At 42.1% G+C, this 22,757-nt stretch overlaps 1 protein-coding gene across 1 annotated transcript in view; it reads left to right on the top strand.

The window, feature by feature from the left end:
* LOC139552808 (relaxin receptor 2-like) overlaps positions 1 to 22,757 on the top strand; it is a 206,635-nt gene that overhangs the window by 93,765 nt on the left and 90,113 nt on the right. The window contains 3 exon segments of the mRNA XM_071364858.1: positions 129 to 200; positions 9,354 to 9,425; positions 15,284 to 15,358. Of these exon segments, the coding sequence (XP_071220959.1) occupies positions 129 to 200; positions 9,354 to 9,425; positions 15,284 to 15,358 (219 nt within the window).

The raw sequence follows: 22,757 nt of genomic DNA, 5'->3' as shown, positions 1-22,757 counted from the left end.
AGGAGAAAGGAGGATGTTTCTCATCTGATTATCTGTTTGTGTCTTTTTATGTGTAGGAGCAATAATGTTCAGTAATATTTGTTTCCCTCTCTCTCCTCCCTCCCTCTCTCTCTCTCTCTCTCTCTCAGGTTTCTCAGTGAGAACTCCATCTCATCTCTCAGTCCGGGTGTGTTCAGTGATCTCCGTAATTTATGGTGGCTGTGAGTACAGAGCTGGTACACTGCATACACACACACCGGCGGATTTGGGCCGTTCTGCAGTGTAGACAGTAAAAGAAACCAGCTGAGTCTGTATCACCATATTTCTCTTTTAGTAGACGTTATCACAGAAGAATGCAGCTCAGAATAATCCATTTGATTAGAAACTCCTCTTTGTTTTATATCTTTGTTTTGAAAGTCCAGAGGTTTGGAGTTAAAATCCGAGGTGGGGGTCATATTTTAGCAGAACAGCGATAACACATTGAATTGCATGTCACCGGAAGAAATGGCAGCAGTTTTACCTGGACAAAATGAACACCTTACGTGAGAATGCTATTCATTAACTACAGCTCAGCGTTCAACACCATAGTACCCTCAAAGCTCATCACTAAGCTAAGGATCCTGGGACTAAACACCTCCCTCTGCAACTGGATCCTGGACTTCCTGACGGGCCGCCCCCAGGTGGTGAGGGTAGGTAGCAACACATTGGCCACGCTGATCCTCAACACTGGAGCCCCTCAGGGGTGCGTGCTCAGTCCCCTCCTGTACTCCCTGTTCACCCACGAGTGCGTGGCCAGGCATGACTCCAACACCATCATTACGTTTGCAGACGACACAACAGTGGTAGGCCTGATCACCGACAACGACGACACAGCTTATAGGGAGGTGGTCAGAGACCTGGCCTGGCGGTGCCAGAATAACAACCTATCCCTCAACATAATCAAGACAAAGGAGATGATTGCGGACTACAGAAAAAGGAGGACCGAGCACACCCCCATTCTCATCGACTGGGCTGTAGTGGAGCAGGTTGAGAGCTTCAAGTTCCTTGGTGTCCACATCACCAACAAAATAGAATGGTCCAAACACACCAAGAGGGCACGACAAAGCCTATTCCCCCTCAGGAAACTAAAAATATTTGGCATGGGTCCTCAGATCCTCAAAAGGTTCTACAGCTACAACATCGAGAGCATCCTGACCGGTTGCATCACTGCCTGGTACAGCAACTGCTCAGCCTCCAACTGCAAGGCACTACAGAGGGTAGTGCTTATGGCCCAGTACATCACTGGAGCTAAGCTGCCTGCCGTCCAGGACCTCTACACCAGGTGGTTGTATTCGGTACACGTGACAAATACACTTTGATTTGAAGTGTTTCAAAAACACATGATTTTACATGTGAAATGTCACGTGAAGTGTTCCAAAAACATGTTTTTTTATAGTGAGTTACCGCCTACTGTTTTCCAAATATTGGAAAAATCTTTAAATGTATTTATACAGCAGAACTGTATTTTGTCAGTAAATATACAACAATAAATACGCAGAAAAAATCAATAAAATAAAATAATTTTCAATGCTTTTTTTACAGGAGAATTTTGAATTACTTTCTGAACTCACTGTATATGGAATTGACCTCAACATTGATTAGTACATTTGGGACGTAACCACACCTGGGATTTGAACTCACAACCTCGTATACAACAGTAACCTGTTTCCTCCAGGTCTGTAGCCATGACAGAGATTAGCCATTTGCAAGAATACATTTCTCCACTTTGCTTAAAGTTACCCGGAATCAAGTCAATAATGCGATTATCTGAAAACACCAACTAAAAAGTAGCAGTGCTCAGGGACACTCGACATAGATTCAATCAGATCAAGCATGTTCCAACTTGTAAACAAGGCTTCATGGGATTTCTGTTAATCTAGCTCTGTGCAGCCAATTGCAATTTCCGCTTCAGATATAATGCCCGGAGAGGCTGTAACTCAGTTCCACTTCTGACACCGCCAAAGCAAACACTATGCAGGTGTCCGCTAGCATGGACCTGATAGATACAGCCCAATGTGTGCATAAATGCTCTCGGGATTTGAACTTGCAACATTTTGGTTTGGAGTGCATTAATGTCTCGGCAGAACCACCAAGAACACTCTAATATATAAGAGTACAGTTACGGTACAGGGTTGTTCCCTGGTGTACAAAAAAGGTCAAAGGTTACACACACGGTATCTTCAAAGGTACAAATAGGAACTCACATGGTACTAAGGTAGATGTGTGGAAAATCTAGTATAATGGTACATATTTCTACCCAATATATTAAATATAAAGCTGCATTTGTAACCTTGTGGGAATTTACCAGTCGTAAATACCAGTTGGATGCATTCACATGCATTGAAGTCGTTGGGAAATGACAATTGGCTAATGGCTAACAAGCTGCATCAAACATAGCTATCATGCTTGTAAATGAATTATGTAGTTAAAGAACCATATTAATAGATTGCTTTTTATAAATAATGTTTTGTTTTTACATTTAACTGACGTAAATGCTGTTATCGAGGTCATGTCCTTAGTAGCTGTGGGATAAGTCAGAGCTCAGGGATGAGAGACGCGTTTCCCACTAGTCATTACCAATTGGAGGGCCGTTCAAGATAATTATTTTCCAGTCGTATGTGGTAAAATCCCACTTCCCACTTGGTTACGGACACAGCATTAGGTACAATCATTAGGTACTGCATTTTGAAATGTAGGTGGGAGCAATGTGTTGGCTGGGGCTCATTAGCATTTATTCATTTTTTTGCCTGTTTTGCATGTTATTTTGGCATTAGTACGTGTCACATATCATTTTGGAAACAATGTAAAACATTTTTTTTTTACTGAGTTACTAAAGCCACATACAAACGTGTGCTTTCTTGAGTAAAGCAGCTCCAAAATGCAGGTGTATCAGCCTGGCTCAGTGCTTTCTGTGGTGGTGGGCAGCCAGCTCCAAAATGCAGGTGTATCAGCCTGGCTCAGTGCTTTCTGTGGTGGTGGGCAGCCAGCTCCAAAATGCAGGTGTATCAGCCTGGCTCAGTGCTTTCTGTGGTGGTGGGCAGCCAGCTCCAAAATGCAGGTGTATCAGCCTGGCTCAGTGCTTTCTGTGGTGGTGGGCAGCCAGAGGAAAATGCGGAGCGTATGGGTTGGTAATGTTCTCTAGTTGCGCCGTGATTGGCTCAGTGTTCTGTCACTCATGGGGACATTACATCACCGCCAAATCTAAGGGTAGAGCTCGAAAATTGAAGCCCCTTGGGTGTTGCCATAGAGTTAAATTAGAAGTGCCCATCCAAGAAGCCTCTCTACAGACCCTGTTTCGTTCCCAGGCTGTGTCCCAACCAGATGTGATCGGGAGTCCCATAGGGCGGCGCACAATTGGCCCAGCGTCGTCCGGGTTTGGCCGGTGTAGGCCGTCATTGTAAATAAGAATTTGATCTTAACTGACTTGCCTAGTAAAAGAAAAGTAGTGGTAAGGTGTTTGGACTCTGCTGTTGGGACAGCTTTATGTAGGGCCTAACCGTTTGTGGGCACCGTTCTTCACCATTATAGTGCAATTAATGTATTGTTTAGTGTTGTGTTGTGTAGTGGCTTTGCTGGCATGCATCTAAAACATTTTATTTGTAGTTTGCCCCACCAAGATTTAGTAGTAGTTTCCAGTTAAGAAACTTCTGTCACAATGACCTCTTCACAGTGCAGCTTATTACTGATATACAGTGGTTTGCGAAATTCATCACCCCCCTTGGCATTTTTCCTATTTTGTTGCCTTACAACCTTGAATTAAAATTTATTTTTGGGAGGGTTTGTATCATTTGATTTACACAACATGCCTACCACTTTGAAGATGCAAAATATTTTTTTTTGTGATACAAACAAGAAATAACACAACAAAACAGAAAACTTGAGCGTGCATAACTATTCACCCCCCCAAAGTCAATATTTTGTAGAGCCACCTTTTGCAGCAATTACAGCTGCAAGTCTCTTGGGGTATGTCTCTATAAGCTTGGCACATCTAGCCACTGGGATTTTTGCCCATTCTTCAAGGCAAAACTGCTCCAGCTCCTTCAAGTTGGATGGGTTCTGCTGGTGTACAGCAATCTTTAAGTCATACCACAGATTCTCAAATGGATTGAGGTCTGGGCTTTGACTAGGCCATTCCAAGACATTTAAATGTTTCCCCTTAAACCACTCAAGTGTTGCTTTAGCAGTATGCTTAGTGTCATTGTCCTGCTGGAAGGTGAACCTCTGTCCCAGTCTCAAATCTCTGGAAGACTGAAACAGATTTCCCTCAAGAATTTCCCTGTATTTAGCGCCATCCATCGTTCCTTCAAATCTGACCAGTTTCCCATTCCCTGCCGATGAAAAACAGAAAAATCACCCTCGGGTGATGAGAGGGTTTGCGCCAGACATAGCATTTTCCTTGATGGCCAAAAAGCTCAATTTTAGTCTCATCTGACCAGAGTACCTTCTTCCATATGTTTGGGGAGTCTCCCACATGCCTTTTGGCAAACACCAAACATGTTTGCTTATTTTTTCCTGGCCACTCTTCCGTAAAGCCCAGCTCTGTGGAGTGTACGGCTTAAAGTGGTCCTATGGACAGATACTCCAATCTCCACTGTGGAGCTTTGCAGCTCCTTCAGGGTTATCTTTGGTCTCTTTGTTGCCTCTCTGATTAATGCCCTTCTTGCCTGGTCTGTGAGTTTTGGTGGGCGGCCCTCTGTTGGTAGGTTTGTTGTGGTGCCATATTCTTTTTTTAAATAATGACTTTAATGGTGCTCCGTGGGATGTTCAAAGTTTTGGATATTTTTTTATAACCCAACACTGATCTGTACTTCTCCACAACTTTGTCCCTGACCTGTTTGGAGAGCTCCTTGGTCTTCATAGTGCCGCTTGGTGGTGCCCCTTGCTTAGTGGTGTTCCAGACTCTGGGGCCTTTCAGAACAGGTGTATATATACTGAGAACATGTGACAGATCATGGGACACTTAGAATGCATACAGTTGGACTTTATTTAACTAATTATGTGACTTCTGTCGTGGCTGAATCAGATTTAGCTATGTAACATAGATAGATAAGATGTTATTTTCATCATATGCTTGTGAGATACTTGTCATTAGAATGGGGCCAGAGAGGGGAGAGGTCAGGCTTGTCTTCATATGTCAATGTATATGTTAAACCATGTGACGGGATGGAGTTATTAATTGGGGAACCAGTTAGTTATCTCATACAATGTCTGTACGCCAGTCACTCCCTACTTTTCTCATAGGGGGAAGGAGTTTGGCCGTGTTTGGAACCATTGTATGTCCCCTCTGAGGTTGCCCTTATCTTGACCTAGTATTTGACCTAAGGGGCTCACTGTCTGATTTTGAGTTTGTCCAGGTTTGGGAGTATCTAGAAATGACAATTGATATATGCCATTGGATGAGGTAATGGTTTGGTAGACAGTGAAGTATCAAGCATGAGATTTAAACCTTGTCTTGGGAGATCAAACTGAACAATGATTTATAGCTGATGCTGTCTAGCGATAGGATACTCTTCTTTCGGGTAAAGGATTCTTTGTAAGTTGAGAGGGGTGTATCTTGGCTATAAATGAAACTAAGAATTGTTTTGTAAAGGACTCTCAGAGAATTCATTTATAGACACTGAATTGATCTGAGAGTCATTAAAGGGCTTTGGTGAAGCTTGTATATATATTAAATGGAATATATAATTTAACTCTGACTTGTGTGTGGTTGGCTCTCTCTCTCTCTCTTTATTGAGTAATACAGGAAATTTCCACAACACTTCTGAAGGTAATTGGTTGCACCAAATCCTATTTATGGGCTTCATAGCAAAGGGGGTGAATACATGTTATTTTTTTCATTTCACTCCACCAATTTGGACTATTTTGTGTTTGTCCATTACATGAAATCTAAATAAAAATCTATTTAAATTACAGGTTGTAATGCAATAAAATAGGATAAACACCAAGGGGGTGAATACTTTTGCAAGGCACTGTATTCTCTTACACCGTTTACAGAACAGACAGTATAAAGGACGTGATCTACTTACATCTGCATAACCATCAAACACTTAAACTCCTACAACACTTCCACTGACGGTTGGCACAAATACATATATATTTACGCACGCCCCCACATATGCTAATGACCCCACCAGTACATTGCCCCCACCTATCAAAGTGCAGTGATGATCATACCTTATATTCAAAATATTAAGTAGAAAATGTCCCATTATACCTACAAGATACCAAAATGTACCATGGGAGTTCAAATGTGTACCTGTGAAGTGTACCTTTGACCTTTTCATACCCCAGGGAACAACACTGTAGTGTACCTAACCCTACCCTTATTTTTAAGAGAGTCAATATATGGTCCTGGTGGCACTGCGGAAATTTTTATCCACTACCAACAAAGAGGTTGCAAGTTCAAAACCCTGAATAATGCATGCATACGCTATGTCAACTGTCATTGAGGACTGCAAGTTTAATGTTGATGTCACCTTGGTGGTGATAATTGGACAATTATTTCCTTTATTCTGGGCAGCTTTTAGCAAAGTGCAGAAAATCATTCTTGCCAATAAGTCTGTGGCAATATTTATTTTACACTGATGCTTCTGGTGGTGTAAGTGCACTGTAGCAGGACATTTCAAGTTTCTTACAACCAGTAGGTAAGGAGTTCAAATCCCATTTAAGACTGAGTCCCAATTGTGGTTACACTAGAAGATTTGACAGTAGTTTAAATCAGAATACATTTATTGAAATAACACCTTCAAGTTGTTGTATTTACACTGAACAAAAATATAAATGCAACATGTAAGGTTTTGGTCACATGTTTCATATTCTGAAATAAAAGATCCCATACATTTTCCATACGCACAAAAAGCTTATTTCTCTCAAATGTTGTGCACAAATGTGTTTACATCCCTGTTAGTGAGCATGTATCCTTTGCCAAGATAATCCATCCACCTGACAGTGGTGGCAAAACAAGAAGCTGATTAAACAGCATGATCATTACACAGGTGCACCTTGTGCTGGGGACAATAAAAGGCCACTCTAAAATGTGCAGTTTGGTCTCAGAATACAATGCCACAGATGTGTCAAGTTTTGAGGTAGCGGGCAATTGGCATGCTTACAGCAGGAATGTCTACCAGAGCTGTTGCCAGGGAATTTAATGTTCATTTCTCTACCATAAGCCACCTCCAACATCGCTTTAGAGAACTTGGCAGTACGTCCAACTGGCCTCACAACCGCAGACCACGTGTATGACGTCGTGTGGGTGAGCGGTTTGCTGATGTCAACGTTGTGAACAGAGTGCCCCATGATGGCAGTGGGGTTATGTTATGGGCAGGCATAAGCTACGGACAACCAACACAGTTGCATTTTATCGATGGCAATTTGAATACACAGAGATACCCTGACGAAATCCTGAGGCCCATTGTTATGCCATTCATCCAACGCCATCACCTCATATTTTAGCATGATAATGTACGGCCCCATGTCGCAAGGATCTGTACACAATTCCTGAAAGCTGAAAATGTCCCAGTTCTTCCATGGCCTGCATACTCACAGACGTGTCACCCATTGAGCATGTTTGGGATGCTCTGGATCGACGTGTACGACAGCGTGTTCCAGGTCACGCCAACATCCAGCAACTTTTCACAGCCATTAAAGAGGAGTGAGACAACATTCCACAGGCCACAACAGTATGATCAACTCTATGCGAAGGATACGTCCCTTCCTCTTTTTTAAGGTATCTGTGCTCTGTGGCTCAATCGAGCAGATTCATTGTTTTTCTTCATTGTTTTTCATTGTTCGCTTAATTGAGCACTTTGAAAGCTTCTTTGGATATGCTCATATTAATAGTTTGTGGTCATTATTTGGCTGAAAGCACAATCAGATATGCCATTAAGCTACCTACTGTATTTCATGTAAAGCAAATCTGTTGTATTGTGTAATTTCTCTGTAGGGTTAGACTGTGTTGAATAAATGTATGACATCTTTTGCCACTTTGGATGTATTTTACTTTATATGGTCTTTGGTTTTCTCTCTCTCCATAACTGTACCGTAAGGTCTTTGGTTGTATCTCTCTCCATAACTGTACCGTAAGGTCTTTGGTTCTCTCTCTCTCCATAACTGTACCGTAAGGTCTTTGGTTGTCTCTCTCTCCATAACTGTACCGTAAGGTCTTTGGTTCTCTCTCTCCATAACTTTACCGTAAGGTCTTTGGTTGTCTCTCTCTCTCCATAACTGTACCGTAAGGTCTTTGGTTCTCTCTCTCCATAACTTTACCGTAAGGTCTTTGGTTGTCTCTCTCTCTCCATAACTGTACCGTAAGGTCTTTGATTGTCTCTCTCTCTCTCCATAACTGTACCGTAAGGTCTTTGGTTGTCTCTCTTTCCATAACAAAACCGTAAGGTCTTTGGTTCTCTCTCTCTCCATAACTGTACTGTAAGGTCTTTGGTTGTCTCTCTCTCCATAACTGTACTGTAAGGTCTTTGGTTCTCTCTCTCTCCATAACAAAACCGTAAGGTCTTTGGTTGTCTCTCTCTCCATAACTGTACCGTAAGGTCTTTGGTTCTCTCTCTCTCCATAACTGTACTGTAAGGTCTTTGGTTGTCTCTCTCTCCATACCTGTACCGTAAGGTCTTTGATTGTCTCTCTCTCTCTCTCTCCATACCTGTACCGTAAGGTCTTTGGTTTTCTCTCTCCATAACTGTACTGTAAGGTCTTTGGTTGTCTCTCTCTCTCCATACCTGTACCGTAAGGTCTTTGGTTCTATCTCTCTCCATAACTGTACTGTAAAGTCTTTGGTTGTCTCTCTCTCCATAACTGTACCGTAAGGTCTTTGGTTGTCTCTCTCTCCATACCTGTACCGTAAGGTCTTTGGTTCTATCTCTCTCCATAACTGTACTGTAAAGTCTTTGGTTCTCTCTCCATGACTGTACTGTAAAGTCTTTGGTTGTCTCTTTCTCTCCATAACTGTACTGTAAGGTCTTTGGTTGTCTCTCTCTCTCCATAACTGTACCGCAAGGTCTTTGGTTCTATCTCTCTCCATAACTGTACTGTAAGGTCTTTGGTTGTCTCTCTCTCTCCTTAACTGTACCGTAAAGTATTTGGTTCTCTCTCCATAACTTTACAGTAAAGTCTTTGGTTGTCTCTCTCTCTCCATAACTGTGCCGTAAGGTCTTTGGTTGTCTCTCTCTCTCCATAACTGTACCGTAAGGTCTTTGGTTGTCTCTCTCTCTCTCCATAACTGTACCGTAAGGTCTTTGGTTCTCTCTCCATAACTGTACCGTAAGGTCTTTGGTTCTCTCTCCATAACTGTACAGTAAGATCTTTGGTTCTCTCTCTCTCACCAGGGTGTTGGATCACAACCCTCTGAACAGTGTTTCCCAAGACACCTTCACCGGCCTCACCTCCCTCATGTTCCTGTGAGTAGCGCGCACACACACACACACACACACACACACACACACACACACACACACACACACACACACACACACACACACACACACACACACACACACACACACACACACACACACACACACACACACACACACACACACACACACACACACATTTTCTTTGTCCAAACACATAGTTTTTCTTCCCTCCTTAACAAGATATCACAGCCTGACTTCATGTTCCGACGTTCTTTGATAAACATGTAAAATGTAGGCATACAGAAACAACATGGAAACAACTCTTTAGGCATTCATTCAGACTGGGTTAAGGTCTGGCATAGGGTTAAAGCAGAAACAACTCTAGGGTTAAGTTAACGATTCAAGTTTGGGATAGAGGTAAAACTTTAGGCATTAATTCTGATTGGGCTTACTGAAACTTTTGTGGACGGATGGTGGAGCTCCGGCTCCGAAGACTGCGGGTTCAATCCCAGTACGGGGCACTCATTTCAGTATTTTTGCCTTGTATCTGGAGTGATCTCTCGGTCCCTCCCTCTGCCACTCCTTCACACTGTTGTCTCTACTTGTTTATTGATTGTTCACATCTCATTTTGCATTTAAGAAATATATAATAATTCTGCATTCAAACATAAAATATCTTCTGAGTAGGAATTATAAACTACCATTTCAGAATGGTAGGTTCATTTTGTGGGCCATTGGTTCCAAACACAATATAACAAAATTCAAATCCGTCTCCTCATGAGTCTCATTGAAAATATGATAGTGGTTTCCTTCTCTTTTTCCTTTATTCCTCTCCTTACTCCTCTCCTTATTCCTCTCCTTACTCCTGTCCTTATTCATCTCCTTACTCCTCTCCTTTTCTCCTCTCCCTACTCCTCTCCTTGGTCCTCTCTTTACTCCTCTCCTTACTCCTGTCCTTTTCTCCTCTCTTTACTCCTCTCCTTTTCTCCTCTCCTTACTCCTCTCCTTACTCCTTTCCTTTTCTCCTCTCCTTACTCATCTCCTTGCTCCTCTCCTTACTCCTCTCCTTTTCTCCTCTCCTTACTCCTCTCCTTTTCTCCTCTCCTTACTCCTCTCCTTACTCCTTTCCTTTTCTCCTCTCCTTTTCTCCACTTCTTTTCTCCATTCCTTATTCCTCTCCTTACTCCTTTCCTTACTCCTCTCCTTATTCCTCTCCTTTACTCCTCTCCTTTTCTCCTCTCCTTTTCTCCTCTCCTTACTCCTCTCTACTCCTCTCCTTTTTTCCTCTCCTTATTTCTCTTCTCCTCTCCTTATTCCTCTCCTTACTCCTCTCCTTTCTTCTCTCCTTACTCCTCTCCTCATTCTCCTCATCATTATGTTCTCCTCACCTGTAACTTTATGTTGTAGAACTATGTTCAACACATCTCTGTCTTCCTCACTCACTCTAGTTCTTTGTCTTTCTCACTCACTCCAGTTCTTTGTCTTTCTCACTCACTCTAGTTCTTTGTCTTCTCACTCACTCTAGTTCTCTGTCTTTCTCACTCACTCTAGTTATTTGTCTTCTCACTCACTCCAGTTCTTTGTCTTCTCACTCACTCTAGTTCTCTGTCCTCTCACTCACTCTAGTTCTTTGTCTTCCTCACTCACTCCAGTTCTTTGTCTTCTCACTCACTCTAGTTCTTTGTCTTCTCACTCACTCTTGTTCTTTGTCTTCTCACTCACTCTAGTTCTTTGTCTTCTCACTCACTCTAGTTCTCTGTCTTTCTCACTCACTCTAGTTCTTTGTCTTCTCACTCACTCTAGTTCTCTGTCTTTCTCACTCTAGTTCTTTGTCTTCTCACTCACTCTTGTTCTTTGTCTTCTCACTCACTCTAGTTCTTTGTCTTCTCACTCACTCTAGTTCTCTGTCTTTCTCACTCACTCTAGTTCTTTGTCTTCTCACTCACTCTAGTTCTCTGTCTTTCTCACTCACTCTAGTTCTCTGTCTTTCTCACTCTAGTTCTTTGTCTTCTCACTCACTCTAGTTCTTTGTCTTCTCACTCACTCTAGTTCTCTGTCTTATTCACTCACTCCAGTTCTTTGTCTTTCTCACTCACTCTAGTTCTTTGTCTTTCTCACTCACTCTAGTTCTTTGTCCTTCTCACTCACTCTAGTTCTTTGTCTTGTTCACTCACTCTAGTTCTTTGTCTTGCTCACTCAGTCTAGTTCTTTGTCTTGCTCACTCACTGTAGTTCTTTGTCTTTCTCACTCACTCTAGTTCTTTGTCTTCTCACTCGTTCTCCCTATCCCTTTCAAGTTTTTTATTTATTTATATTTATTTTTTATTTGACCTTTATTTAACCAGGTAGGCCAGTTGAGAACAAGTTCTCATTTACAACTGCAACCTGGCCAAGATAAAGCATAGCAGTGCGACAAAAACAACAACAGAGTTACACATAAGAAAACGTTGTAACGGCTGTTTGAAGAAGAGGACCAAGGTGCAGCGTGGTACGGGTACATGATATTTATTTTAACTCAGAACACTAAGACAAAATAACAAAATAGACCAACACGAAACAGTTATGTCTGGTGCAGACACAGAGACAGAAAACAACTACCCACAAAACCAACATGGAAAAATGGCAACCTAAATAAGCTCCCCAATCAGAGACAACAAGAAACAGCTGTCTCTGATTGGGAACCAACTCAGGCCACCATAAACCTCCAAACCCCTAGACCATACAAAATCCCCATAGACAAACAAAAACCCTAGACAAGACAAAAACCCCTAGACAATACAAAAACTAAACAAACCACCCTTGTCACACCCTGACCTTACCAAAAAATAAAGAAAACAAAATATAACTAGAGTCAGGGCGTGACAAACGTACAGTCAATAATACAAAAGAAAAGAACAATTGAAAGATATATCTACCGTGTGTGCAAATGTAGAAGAGTAGGGAGGGAGGCAATAAATAGGCCATAGAGGCGAACATATTTACAATTTAGCATTAACACTGGAGTGATATATGTGCAGATGTGCACATGATGTGCAAGTAGAGATACTGGTGTGCAAAAGAGCAAGAGGGTGAGTAATAATATGGGGATGAGGTAGTTGGGTGTGCTATTTACAGATTGGCTGTGGGTACAGTGATCGGTAAGCTGCTCTGACAGCTGATGCTTAAAGTTAGAGAGGGTGATATAAGACTCCAGCTTCAGAGATTTATAGATATATATTTATTTATTTATTATATATTATATTCATATATTTGCCAGGTGCACAGGATACAACAGGTGTTAAAACAGTTCAGTGGAATTCTTACCTTGAGAGCTTTTTCCAAACAATGCTGTGTTGATAATAATGTAGATAATAATAATATAAATAATAAAATAGGTAATAATAATGTAGATAATAATGATATAGATAATAAAATAGGTAATAATAATGTAGATAATAATAATATAAATAATAAAATAGGTAATAATAATGTAGATAATAATAATATAAATAATAAAATAGGTAATAATAATGTAGAAAATAATAATATGAATAATAAAATAGGTAATAATAATGTAGATAATAATAATATAAATAATAAAATAGGTAATAATAATGTAGATAATAATGTTATAGATAATAATAATATAGATAATAATAATAGAAATAATAAAATAGGTAATAATATTGTAGATAATAATGATATAGATAATAATATAGGTAATAATAATGTAGATAATAATGATATAGATAATAAAATTGGTAATAATAATGTAGATAATAATGATATAGATAATAAAATAGGTAATAATAATGTAGATAATAATGTTATAGATAATAATAATATAGATAATAATAATATAAATAATAAAATAGGTAATAATAATGTAGATAATAATGATATAGATAATAATAATATAGATAATAAAATAGGTAATAATAATGTAGATAATAATGTTATAGATAATAATAATATAGATAATAAAATAGGTAATAATAATGTAGATAATAATGATATAGATAATAATAATATAGATAATAAAATAGGTAATAATAATGTAGATAATAATGTTATAGATAATAATAATATAGATAATAAAATAGGTAATAATAATGTAGATAATAATGTTATAGATAATAATAATATAGATAATAAAATAGGTAATAATAATGTAGATAATAATGATATTGATAATAATAATAATAATAAAGATACTAATAATAATATAGATAATAATAATACTATTCAAAATAGTAATAATATAGATAATAATATAGATAATAATATAGGTAACAATAATGTAGATAATAATGATATAGATAATAAAGAATAATAAAGAAAAAGCCATACCTCAGACGGGCCAATAAAAAGATGAAGATGGGTGTCACGCCCTGACCATAGTAAGCTGTTTTTCTCTGTGTTGGTTGGGGCATGATAGTGACTAGGGTGGGTCATCTAGGTGTTTGTATGTCTATGTTGGCCTGATATGGTTCCCAATCAGAGACAGCTGTTTATCGTTGTCTCTGATTGGGGATCATATTTAGGTAGCCATTTTCCCCATTGGGATCTTGTCTACAATAAGTTGCCTTTGTGCACTCCAGTAGAGTTTTGTTTGTTCTTTATTGTTTAGTGAGTTTCTCTTTATTAAAATGATGTGGAACTCTATGCACGCTGCGCCTTGGTCTCATCATTACGATGATCGTGACAATGGGCAAAAGAACACAGACAGTGTGCGTTGTGACTGTGTGTGCATTGTGATTGTGTGTGTGTGTGTGTGTGTGTGTGTGTGTGTGTGTGTGTGTGTGTGTGTGTGTGTGTGTGTGTGTGTGTGTGTGTGTGTGTGTGTGTGTGTGTGTGTGTGTGTGTGTGTGACTAACTAAACTTGCATAATTTAGTCAAAGGCAGCCACAGTAACTATTGCATCAAGAAACTTAGTTCTGCCATTCATAAAACAGGCATACCTCCAATGGAGCTGTTCCTAGTTATAGTTGGTGAACTACATTTGTAATAGTTTTTTGACCTACTGCTGTGTGCCGTACACAGATGAAGAGATGTTTGACAAATTGAAATTCATCATTAGATAACATTCCCTATAGTTTTGCCAAGGCAGCATCCAGTAGGAGTGTGTTCTCTATTCTTTATTCTCTGTTCTCTATTCTTTATTCTCTGTTCTCTATTCTTTATTCTCTGTTCTCTGTTCTCTATTCTTTATTCTCTATTCTTTATTCTCTGTTCTTTGTTCTTTATTCTCTGTTCTTTGTTCTTTATTCTCTGTTCTCTATTCTTTATTCTCTGTTCTCTATTCTTTATTCTCTGTTCTCTGTTCTCTGTTCTCTATTCTCTATTCTTTATTCTCTGTTCTCTATTCTCTGTTCTCCGTTGTCTATTCTTTATTCTCTGTTCTTTATTCTCTATTCTCTATATTCTTTATTCTTTATTTTCTATTCTTTATTCTCTATTCTCTATTCTCGATCTATTCTCTATTCTTTATTCTCCGTTCTCTATGTTCTATTCTTTTCTCTATTCTTTATTCTCTGTTCTTTATTCTCTGTTCTTTATTCTCTGTTCTTTATTCTCTATTCTCTGTTTATTCTCTATTCTTTATTCTCTATTCTCTGTTCTCTATTTTCTCTTTTTTATTATCTTTTCTCTTTTCTCTGTTCTTTCCAAATGTCTACGAGCTGTGTGTCTTCCCTAAGGAGGTCACAGGGTGTGTGTGTGTGTGTGTGTGTGTGTGTGTGTGTGTGTGTGTGTGTGTGTGTGTGTGTGTGTGTGTGTGTGTGTGTGTGTGTGTGTGTGTGTGTGTGTGTGTGTGTGTGTGTGTGTGTGTGTGTGTGTGCCAGTCCCTCCATCTGTGTGTGAATGTTCATCTGTCCAGGTGTGTCTGTGTTCTCTAAACAACAGTGTGTGATTTCTCCCCAGCTCCATGGTGAATACATCTCTGGTGCAGCTCCCCCAGCCCAGCCTCTGTCACCACACACCTAACCTCAGCTGGGTGTGAGTATACATGTATCTATAATCCCAACCCATCTGTCTAGACATCTATCTATAATCCCATCTGTCTAGACATCTATCTATAATCCCATCTTTCTAGACATCTATCTATAATCCCATCTGTCTAGACATCTATCTATCATCCCATCCTATCTGTCTAGACATCTATCTATAATCCCATCCTATCTGTCTAGACATCTATCTATAATCCCATCCTATCTGTCTAGACATCTATCTATCGTCCCATCTGTCTAGACATCTATCTATCATCCCATCCTATCTGTCTAGACATCTATCTATCATCCCATCTGTCCAGACATCTATCTATCATCCCATCCTATCTGTCTAGACATCTATCTATAATCCCATCCTATCTGTCTAGACATCTATCTATCATCCCAACCCATCTATCTATCATCCCATCTGTCTAGACATATATCTATAATCCCATCCTATCTGTCTAGACATATATCTATCATCCCAACCCATCTATCTATCATCCCATCTGTCTAGACATATATCTATAATCCCATCTGTCTAGACATCTATCTATCATCCCATCTGTCTAGACATCTATCTATCATCCCATCCTATCTGTCTAGACATCTATCTATAATCCCATCCTATCTGTCTAGACATCTATCTATAATCCCATCCTATCTGTCTAGACATCTATCTATAATCCCATCCCATCTGTCTAGACATCTATCTATAATCCCATCTGTCTAGACATCTATCTATCATCCCATCTGTCTAGACATCTATCTATCATCCCATCTGTCTAGACATCTATCTATCATCCCATCTGTCTAGACATCTATCTATCATCCCATCTGTCTAGACATCTATCTATCATCCCATCTGTCTAGACATCTATCTATCGTCCCATCTGTCTAGACATCTATCTATCGTCCCATCTGTCTAGACATCTATCTATCATCCCATCTGTCTAGACATCTATCTATCATCCCATCTGTCTAGACATCTATCTATCGTCCCATCTGTCTAGACATTTATCTATCGTCCCATCTGTCTAGACATCTATCTATCATCCCAACCCAATCTTTCTAGACATCTATCTATCGTCCCATCTGTCTAGACATCTATCTATCATCCCATCTATCTAGACATCTATCTATCGTCCCATCTGTCTAGACATCTATCTATCATCCCATCTGTCTAGACATCTATCTATCGTCCCATCTGTCTAGACATCTATCTATCATCCCATCTGTCTAGACATCTATCTATCATCCCATCTGTCTAGACATCTATCTATCGTCCCATCTGTCTAGACATTTATCTATCGTCCCATCTGTCTAGACATCTATCTATCATCCCAACCCAATCTTTCTAGACATCTATCTATCGTCCCATCTGTCTAGACATCTATCTATCATCCCATCTGTCTAGACATCTATCTATCATCCCATCTGTCTAGACATCTATCTATCATCCCATCTGTCTAGACATCTATCTATCATCCCATCTGTCTAGACATCTATCTATCATCCCATCTGTCTAGACATCTATCTATCGTCCCATCTGTCTAGACATCTATCTATCGTCCCATCTGTCTAGACATCTATCTATCATCCCATCTGTCTAGACATCTATCTATCATCCCATCTGTCTAGACATCTATCTATCGTCCCATCTGTCTAGACATCTATCTATAATCCCATCTGTCTAGACATCTATCTATCGTCCCATCTGTCTAGACATCTATCTATCGTCCCATCTGTCTAGACATCTATCTATCATCCCATCTGTCTAGACATCTATCTATCATCCCATCTGTCTAGACATCTATCTATCATCCCATCTGTCTAGACATCTATCTATCGTCCCATCTGTCTAGACATCTATCTATCGTCCCATCTGTCTAGACATCTATCTATAATCCCATCTGTCTAGACATCTATCTATCATCCCATCTGTCTAGACATCTATCTATCATCCCATCCCATCTGTTTTAATGTTATCTGCTGGTGACTGCAACTGTGCTGCTGGCAACAATTTAGTGACGTTTTTTTGCCAACGTTTACTGACACCGGCCATATTCAACGGGTGTTGAGCGTTTCTAAATTTGTCAGTTATTCTGTGCTCTGGCACACTCAGACGAGAGTGCTCTGAAATCGGAGTAAATAGCCAGAGCGAATTTACCAGCTACGTCTATTGACAGTTCTTGCAGTGACATCATACAAATTCTATTGAAATAGTTACTTGCATAGTGTAGTATTTTGTTTAGACATGTAGCTAGCTAGCTAAACAATGAAACATAATCCCAACTCATAAAGTTACAACCATGCATGCATCTGCAGGAAACAAACCAACCAGGTTCAATATTAGCTATCTAAAATTAGTCTATAACTAGCAATGCAAATGGCTCTGAGATACGAAACTTTTTACTACATAGATCATACACGAAGCTAGCTAACAGTACACTTTAACTTGAAATGAAAAAGACTTTCTGACAAAATTAGAAGCGTGTAACATCTGAAAATGTAGCTAGCTAGACTCTCTTACTCGTATACATGGATGGACGCTTCTCCCTCTCTGTTAAATTGTAAGGGAGTGCGTAACTGGCGGCAGGGAAGTCAGGCGCAGGAGAGCAAAACTGGGTCATCAACGGAGGAGTTTTATACATAAAACCACCGGAAACCAGAACCACAAACAAATGGGTACAAAACCCGTCGCGCACCAGAGAAAACCTGTACATGCACTTACAATAAACAATTCCGCACAAAGACATGGGTGGAACAGAGGGTTAAATACACAACATGTAATGAGGGGATTTGAGAACATGTGTGTGAGAAGAAAAGACAAAACAAATGGAAAATGAAAAGTGGATCGATGATGGCTAGCTTCTTATGGCTGCAAGGCAAAGTGTTGAGTAGCCAGTGAAATCGTGCCCATTTCAAACGGCCTCCTACTCAAATCTTGCTCGTACAATATGGATATTATTATTCTTTTTGGATAGAAAACACTCTCTAGTTTCTAAAACAGTTGGAATTATTTCTCTGAGTGAAACAGAAGTCCTTCTGCAGCACTTTTCCTGACCAGGAAGTGAAATGTCAGAAATCGATGCTCTTTTCAACTTGATGCCTATACATGGTCTTGACACTTAGGAGTCTACTTACACTCCATACGCCTTCCTATTGGTGTCAAGAGGATGTGAGAGAAGAAATTTTGTGCTCATCTTGGTCTGTGGTGGAAAAAAACCTATTTCTTTGACGTGACCTTCCACTTCCGGTACTCTGAAGGAAGTGGGATTGACTTCTGTTTTGCTGCCGTAACGGACGATAACTATCCCCGGCTCGAATTTTTTTTGATACATGTGACCATATCATCGTAATGTATGTTTTTTCAATATAGTTTAATCAGATTATTGAAATTTTTTCGGGAGTTTTGCCGTGTTCCGTCCTCTGACTGTGTTTACGTTGGAGAAATTTGTGCCACTCGGCTAGTGCCAATGCTAAGTGAAGAGGGAAATTTGCCATTCTGAATCCAAACAACGACTCATCTGGACAGAGGACACCTTGTTCAACATTCTGATGAAAGATCAGCAAAAGTAAGACCCATTTTATGATGTTATTTCATATATCTGTCGTGCATGTGAACTGGCCGTGGGCGCCCAAGTGTTTCTGTCTATTGTGGCTACGCTAATATAGCGATACATTTTGTTTTCGCTGTAAAACATTTAATAAATCGGAAATATTGTTTGGAATCACAAGATGCCTGTCTTTCAATTGCTGCACACTATGTATTTTTCAGAAATGTTTTATGATGAGTAATTAGCTATTTGACGTTGGTGTCTGTAAATATTATGGCTGCTTTCGGTGCAATTTCTGATTGTAGCTGAAATGTAAACTATGGGTTATACATGAAATATGCAAATTTTTCGAACAAAACATATGCTATACAATAAATATGTTATCAGACTGTCATCTGATGAATTTGTTTCTTGGTTAGTGGCTATTTATATCTTTATTTGGTCGAATTTGTGATAGCACCTGATGGAGTAAGAAACTGATGGAGTTAGAAAAGTGGTGTCTTTTGCTAACGTGGTTAGCTAATAGATTTACATATTTTGTCTTCCCTGTAAAACATTTTAAAAATCGGACATGTTGGCTTGATTCACAAGAAGTGTATCTTTCATCTGGTGTCTTGGACTTGTTAATGTGTGAAAGTTAAATATTTAAAAAAAATATCCTTTGAATTTCGCGCCCTGCACTTGAGCTGGATGTTGTCATAGGTGTACCGGTGTCGGGCTGCAGCCATAACAGCCTAGAAGACCGGCGACGCCGAGCGCCGCCCGAACAAGGAGAGAAACCGACTTCGGCGGAAGTCGTGACATAAATATGTCATGGTTGCCCTTAGTTTGAATATGTAATCCAGAGCCTTCTGTGTGTTCGCTTTTCAACTCCGTCTGCATATTTGCAGTCAAACGCCATAATTTTCTCCATCTCCTTAGCTATCATACTCTAATTCTATTGATTTCAAAACTCGGTCCTCCAGAAAGTGGAGAGCAACTCTTATGCAGTTCTACTGTGTGACATCTTTCAGGAAAGCTGCGTTAGAAAGCATTACCAACACATACTGAGCAGCTCATGTAATAGACAGAAGTGACCTACATGGCAGACCAATCAGAACTCGTCTCTGGGCATGTCCAGGGGAAAGGTTTCTGACTTTTTCCATGGCTAAACCAACTAGGCTCGTAATTTAACAATTTGTAACGGTCCTGACCTGTTTTATGTTGTTTTTGTATGTGTTTAGGTCAGGGCATGTGTTTTGGGTGGGCAGTCTATGTTATCTGTTTCTATGTTGGTTGTGGTTGCCTGGTATGGCTCTTAATTAGAGGCAGGTGTTTTGCGTTCTCCTCTAATTAAGAGTCATATTTAGGTAGGGTGTTCTCACTGTTTGTTTGTGGGTGATTGTCTTCCTTGTCGTCGAATGTATGTACCATACGGGACTGTTTGGCTGTTCGTTTATTTTGATGTCGTCTGTTTCCTGTCCGTGAGTTTACGTTTAGTTATGTAAGTTTATGTTCAGGTTTCGTCGACGTCGTTTTCTTGTTTTTTGTATATTTGAAAGTGTTTTGTTTTTCGTGTTGCCATCGTCGTATTGAAATAAAAGATGGCTTATTTCCCAAATGCTGCATTTTGGTCTGATGATCCTTCTCTCCTCTCCTCGTCTGAGGAGGAGGAGGACAACAGCCCTAACAGAATCACCCACCACGCTAAGACCAAGCGGCAAGGGAATGCTCAACAGAGCAACAAGGACTCCTGGACTTGGGAGGAGATCCTGGATGGTAGAGGACCTTGGGCTCAGCCAGGGGAATATCGCCGTCCCAAGGAGGAGTTGGAAGCAGCGAAGGCTGAGAGGCGCTGGTATGAGGAGGCAGCGCGTCGACGCGGTTGGGAGCCCGTGAGTCAGACCCAAAAATTTCTTGGGGGGGGCACACGAGGAGTGTGGCAAAGCCGGGTAGGATACCCGAGCCAACTCCCCGTGCTTACCGTGGAGGTAGAAGGCGTCGTACTGGTAAGACACCGTGTTATGCGGTAAAGCGCACGGTGTCCCCAGTACGCGTGCTTAGCCCAGTGCGGGCTATTCCACCTTGCCGCACTGGGAGGGCTAAGTTGGGCATCGAGCTGGATGTCATGAAGCCGGCCCAACGTATCTGGCCTCCAGTACGTCTCCTCGGGCCGGCATACATGGCACCAGCCTTACGAGTGGTGTCCCCGGTTTGCCAGTATAGCCCAGTGCGGGCTATTCCACCTCGCCGCACTGGTAGGGCTACGGGCACCATTCAACCTGGTAAGGTTGGGCAGGCTCGGTGCTCAAGAGCACGTGTCCTCCTTCACGGTCCGGTAGACCCGGTGCCACCTCCATGTACCAGTCCTCCGGTGGCAGCCCCCCGTACCAGGCTGTCTCTCCGGGTTCTCTCTCCAGCTGTTTCCTCCTCTCCAGCGCAGCCAGTGCCTAGACCACGCACCAGGCTGTCTCTCCTTCTCCTCCCTACAGAGCCGCCGGGCCCCGTCCTGCCATGACCAGCCAGAGCTGTCCTGCCATGATCAGCCAGAGCCGTCCTGCCATGACCAGCCAGAGCCGTCCTGCCATGACCAGCCAGAGCCGTCCTGCCATGACCAGCCAGAGCCGTCCTGCCATGACCAGCCAGAGCCGTCCTGCTATGACCTGCCAGAGCCGTCCTGCTATGACCTGCCAGAGCCGTCCTGCTATGACCTGCCAGAGCCGTCCTGCTATGACCTGCCAGAGCCGTCCTGCTATGACCTGCCAGAGCCGTCCAGCCAGGACCTGCCAGAGCCGTCCAGCCAGGACCTGCCAGAGCCGTCCAGCCAGGACCTGCCAGAGCCGTCCAGCCAGGACCTGCCAGAGCCGTCCAGCCAGGACCTGCCAGAGCCGTCCAGCCAGGACCTGCCAGAGCCGTCCAGCCAGGACCTGCCAGAGTTCCTCAGCCAGGACCTGCCAGAGTCCCTCAGCCAGGACCTGCCAGAGTCCCTCAGCCAGGACCTGCCAGAGTCCCTCAGCCAGGATCTGCCAGAGTCCCTCAGCCAGGATCTGCCAGAGTCCCTCAGCCAGGATCTGCCAGAGTCCCTCAGCCAGGATCTGCCAGAGTCCCTCAGCCAGGATCTGCCAGAGTCCCTCAGCCAGGATCTGCCAGAGTCCCTCAGCCAGGATCTGCCAGAGTCCCTCAGCCAGGATCTGCCAGAGTCCCTCAGCCAGGATCTGCCAGAGTCCCTCAGCCGGGACCTGCCCCTTGTCCCGGTGCTGCCCCTTGTCCCGGTGCTGCCCCTTGTCCCGGTGCTGCCCCTTATCCCGGTGCTGCCCCTTGTCCCGGTGCTGCCCCTTGTCCCGGTGCTGCCCCTTATCCCGGTGCTGCCCCTTATCCCGGTGCTGCCCCTTATCCCGGTGCTGCCCCTTGTCCCGGTGCTGCCCCTTGTCCCGGTGCTGCCCCTTGTCCCGGTGCTGCCCCATGTCCCGGTGCTGCCCCATGTCCCGGTGCTGCCCCTTGTCCCGGTGCTGCCCCTTGTCCCGGTGCTGCCCCTTGTCCCGGTGCTGCCCCTTGTCCCGGTGCTGCCCCTTGTCCCGGTGCTGCCCCTTCTCCCGGTGCTGGCCGTTCATTTAGGGGATGTTAGTTTTAGGGTGGTCATTGGGAGGGGAAGACAGAAGCGGGGAGTGACTATGGTGGTGTGGGGACAGCGTCCAGAGCCGGAGCCACCACCGTGGTCAACTGCCCACCCAGACCCTCCCCTGGACTTTGTGCTGGTGCGCCCGGCGTTCGCACCTTGAGGGGGGGGTTCTGTAACGGTCCTGACCTGTTTTATGTTGTTTTTGTATGTGTTTAGGTCAGGGCATGTGTTTTGGGTGGGCAGTCTAT

This window comes from Salvelinus alpinus, chromosome 24, assembly GCF_045679555.1.
Source record: "Salvelinus alpinus chromosome 24, SLU_Salpinus.1, whole genome shotgun sequence".
In the NCBI taxonomy this organism is placed as follows: Eukaryota; Metazoa; Chordata; class Actinopteri; order Salmoniformes; family Salmonidae; genus Salvelinus; species Salvelinus alpinus.
This window is presented reverse-complemented; position numbering and strand designations above follow the sequence as displayed.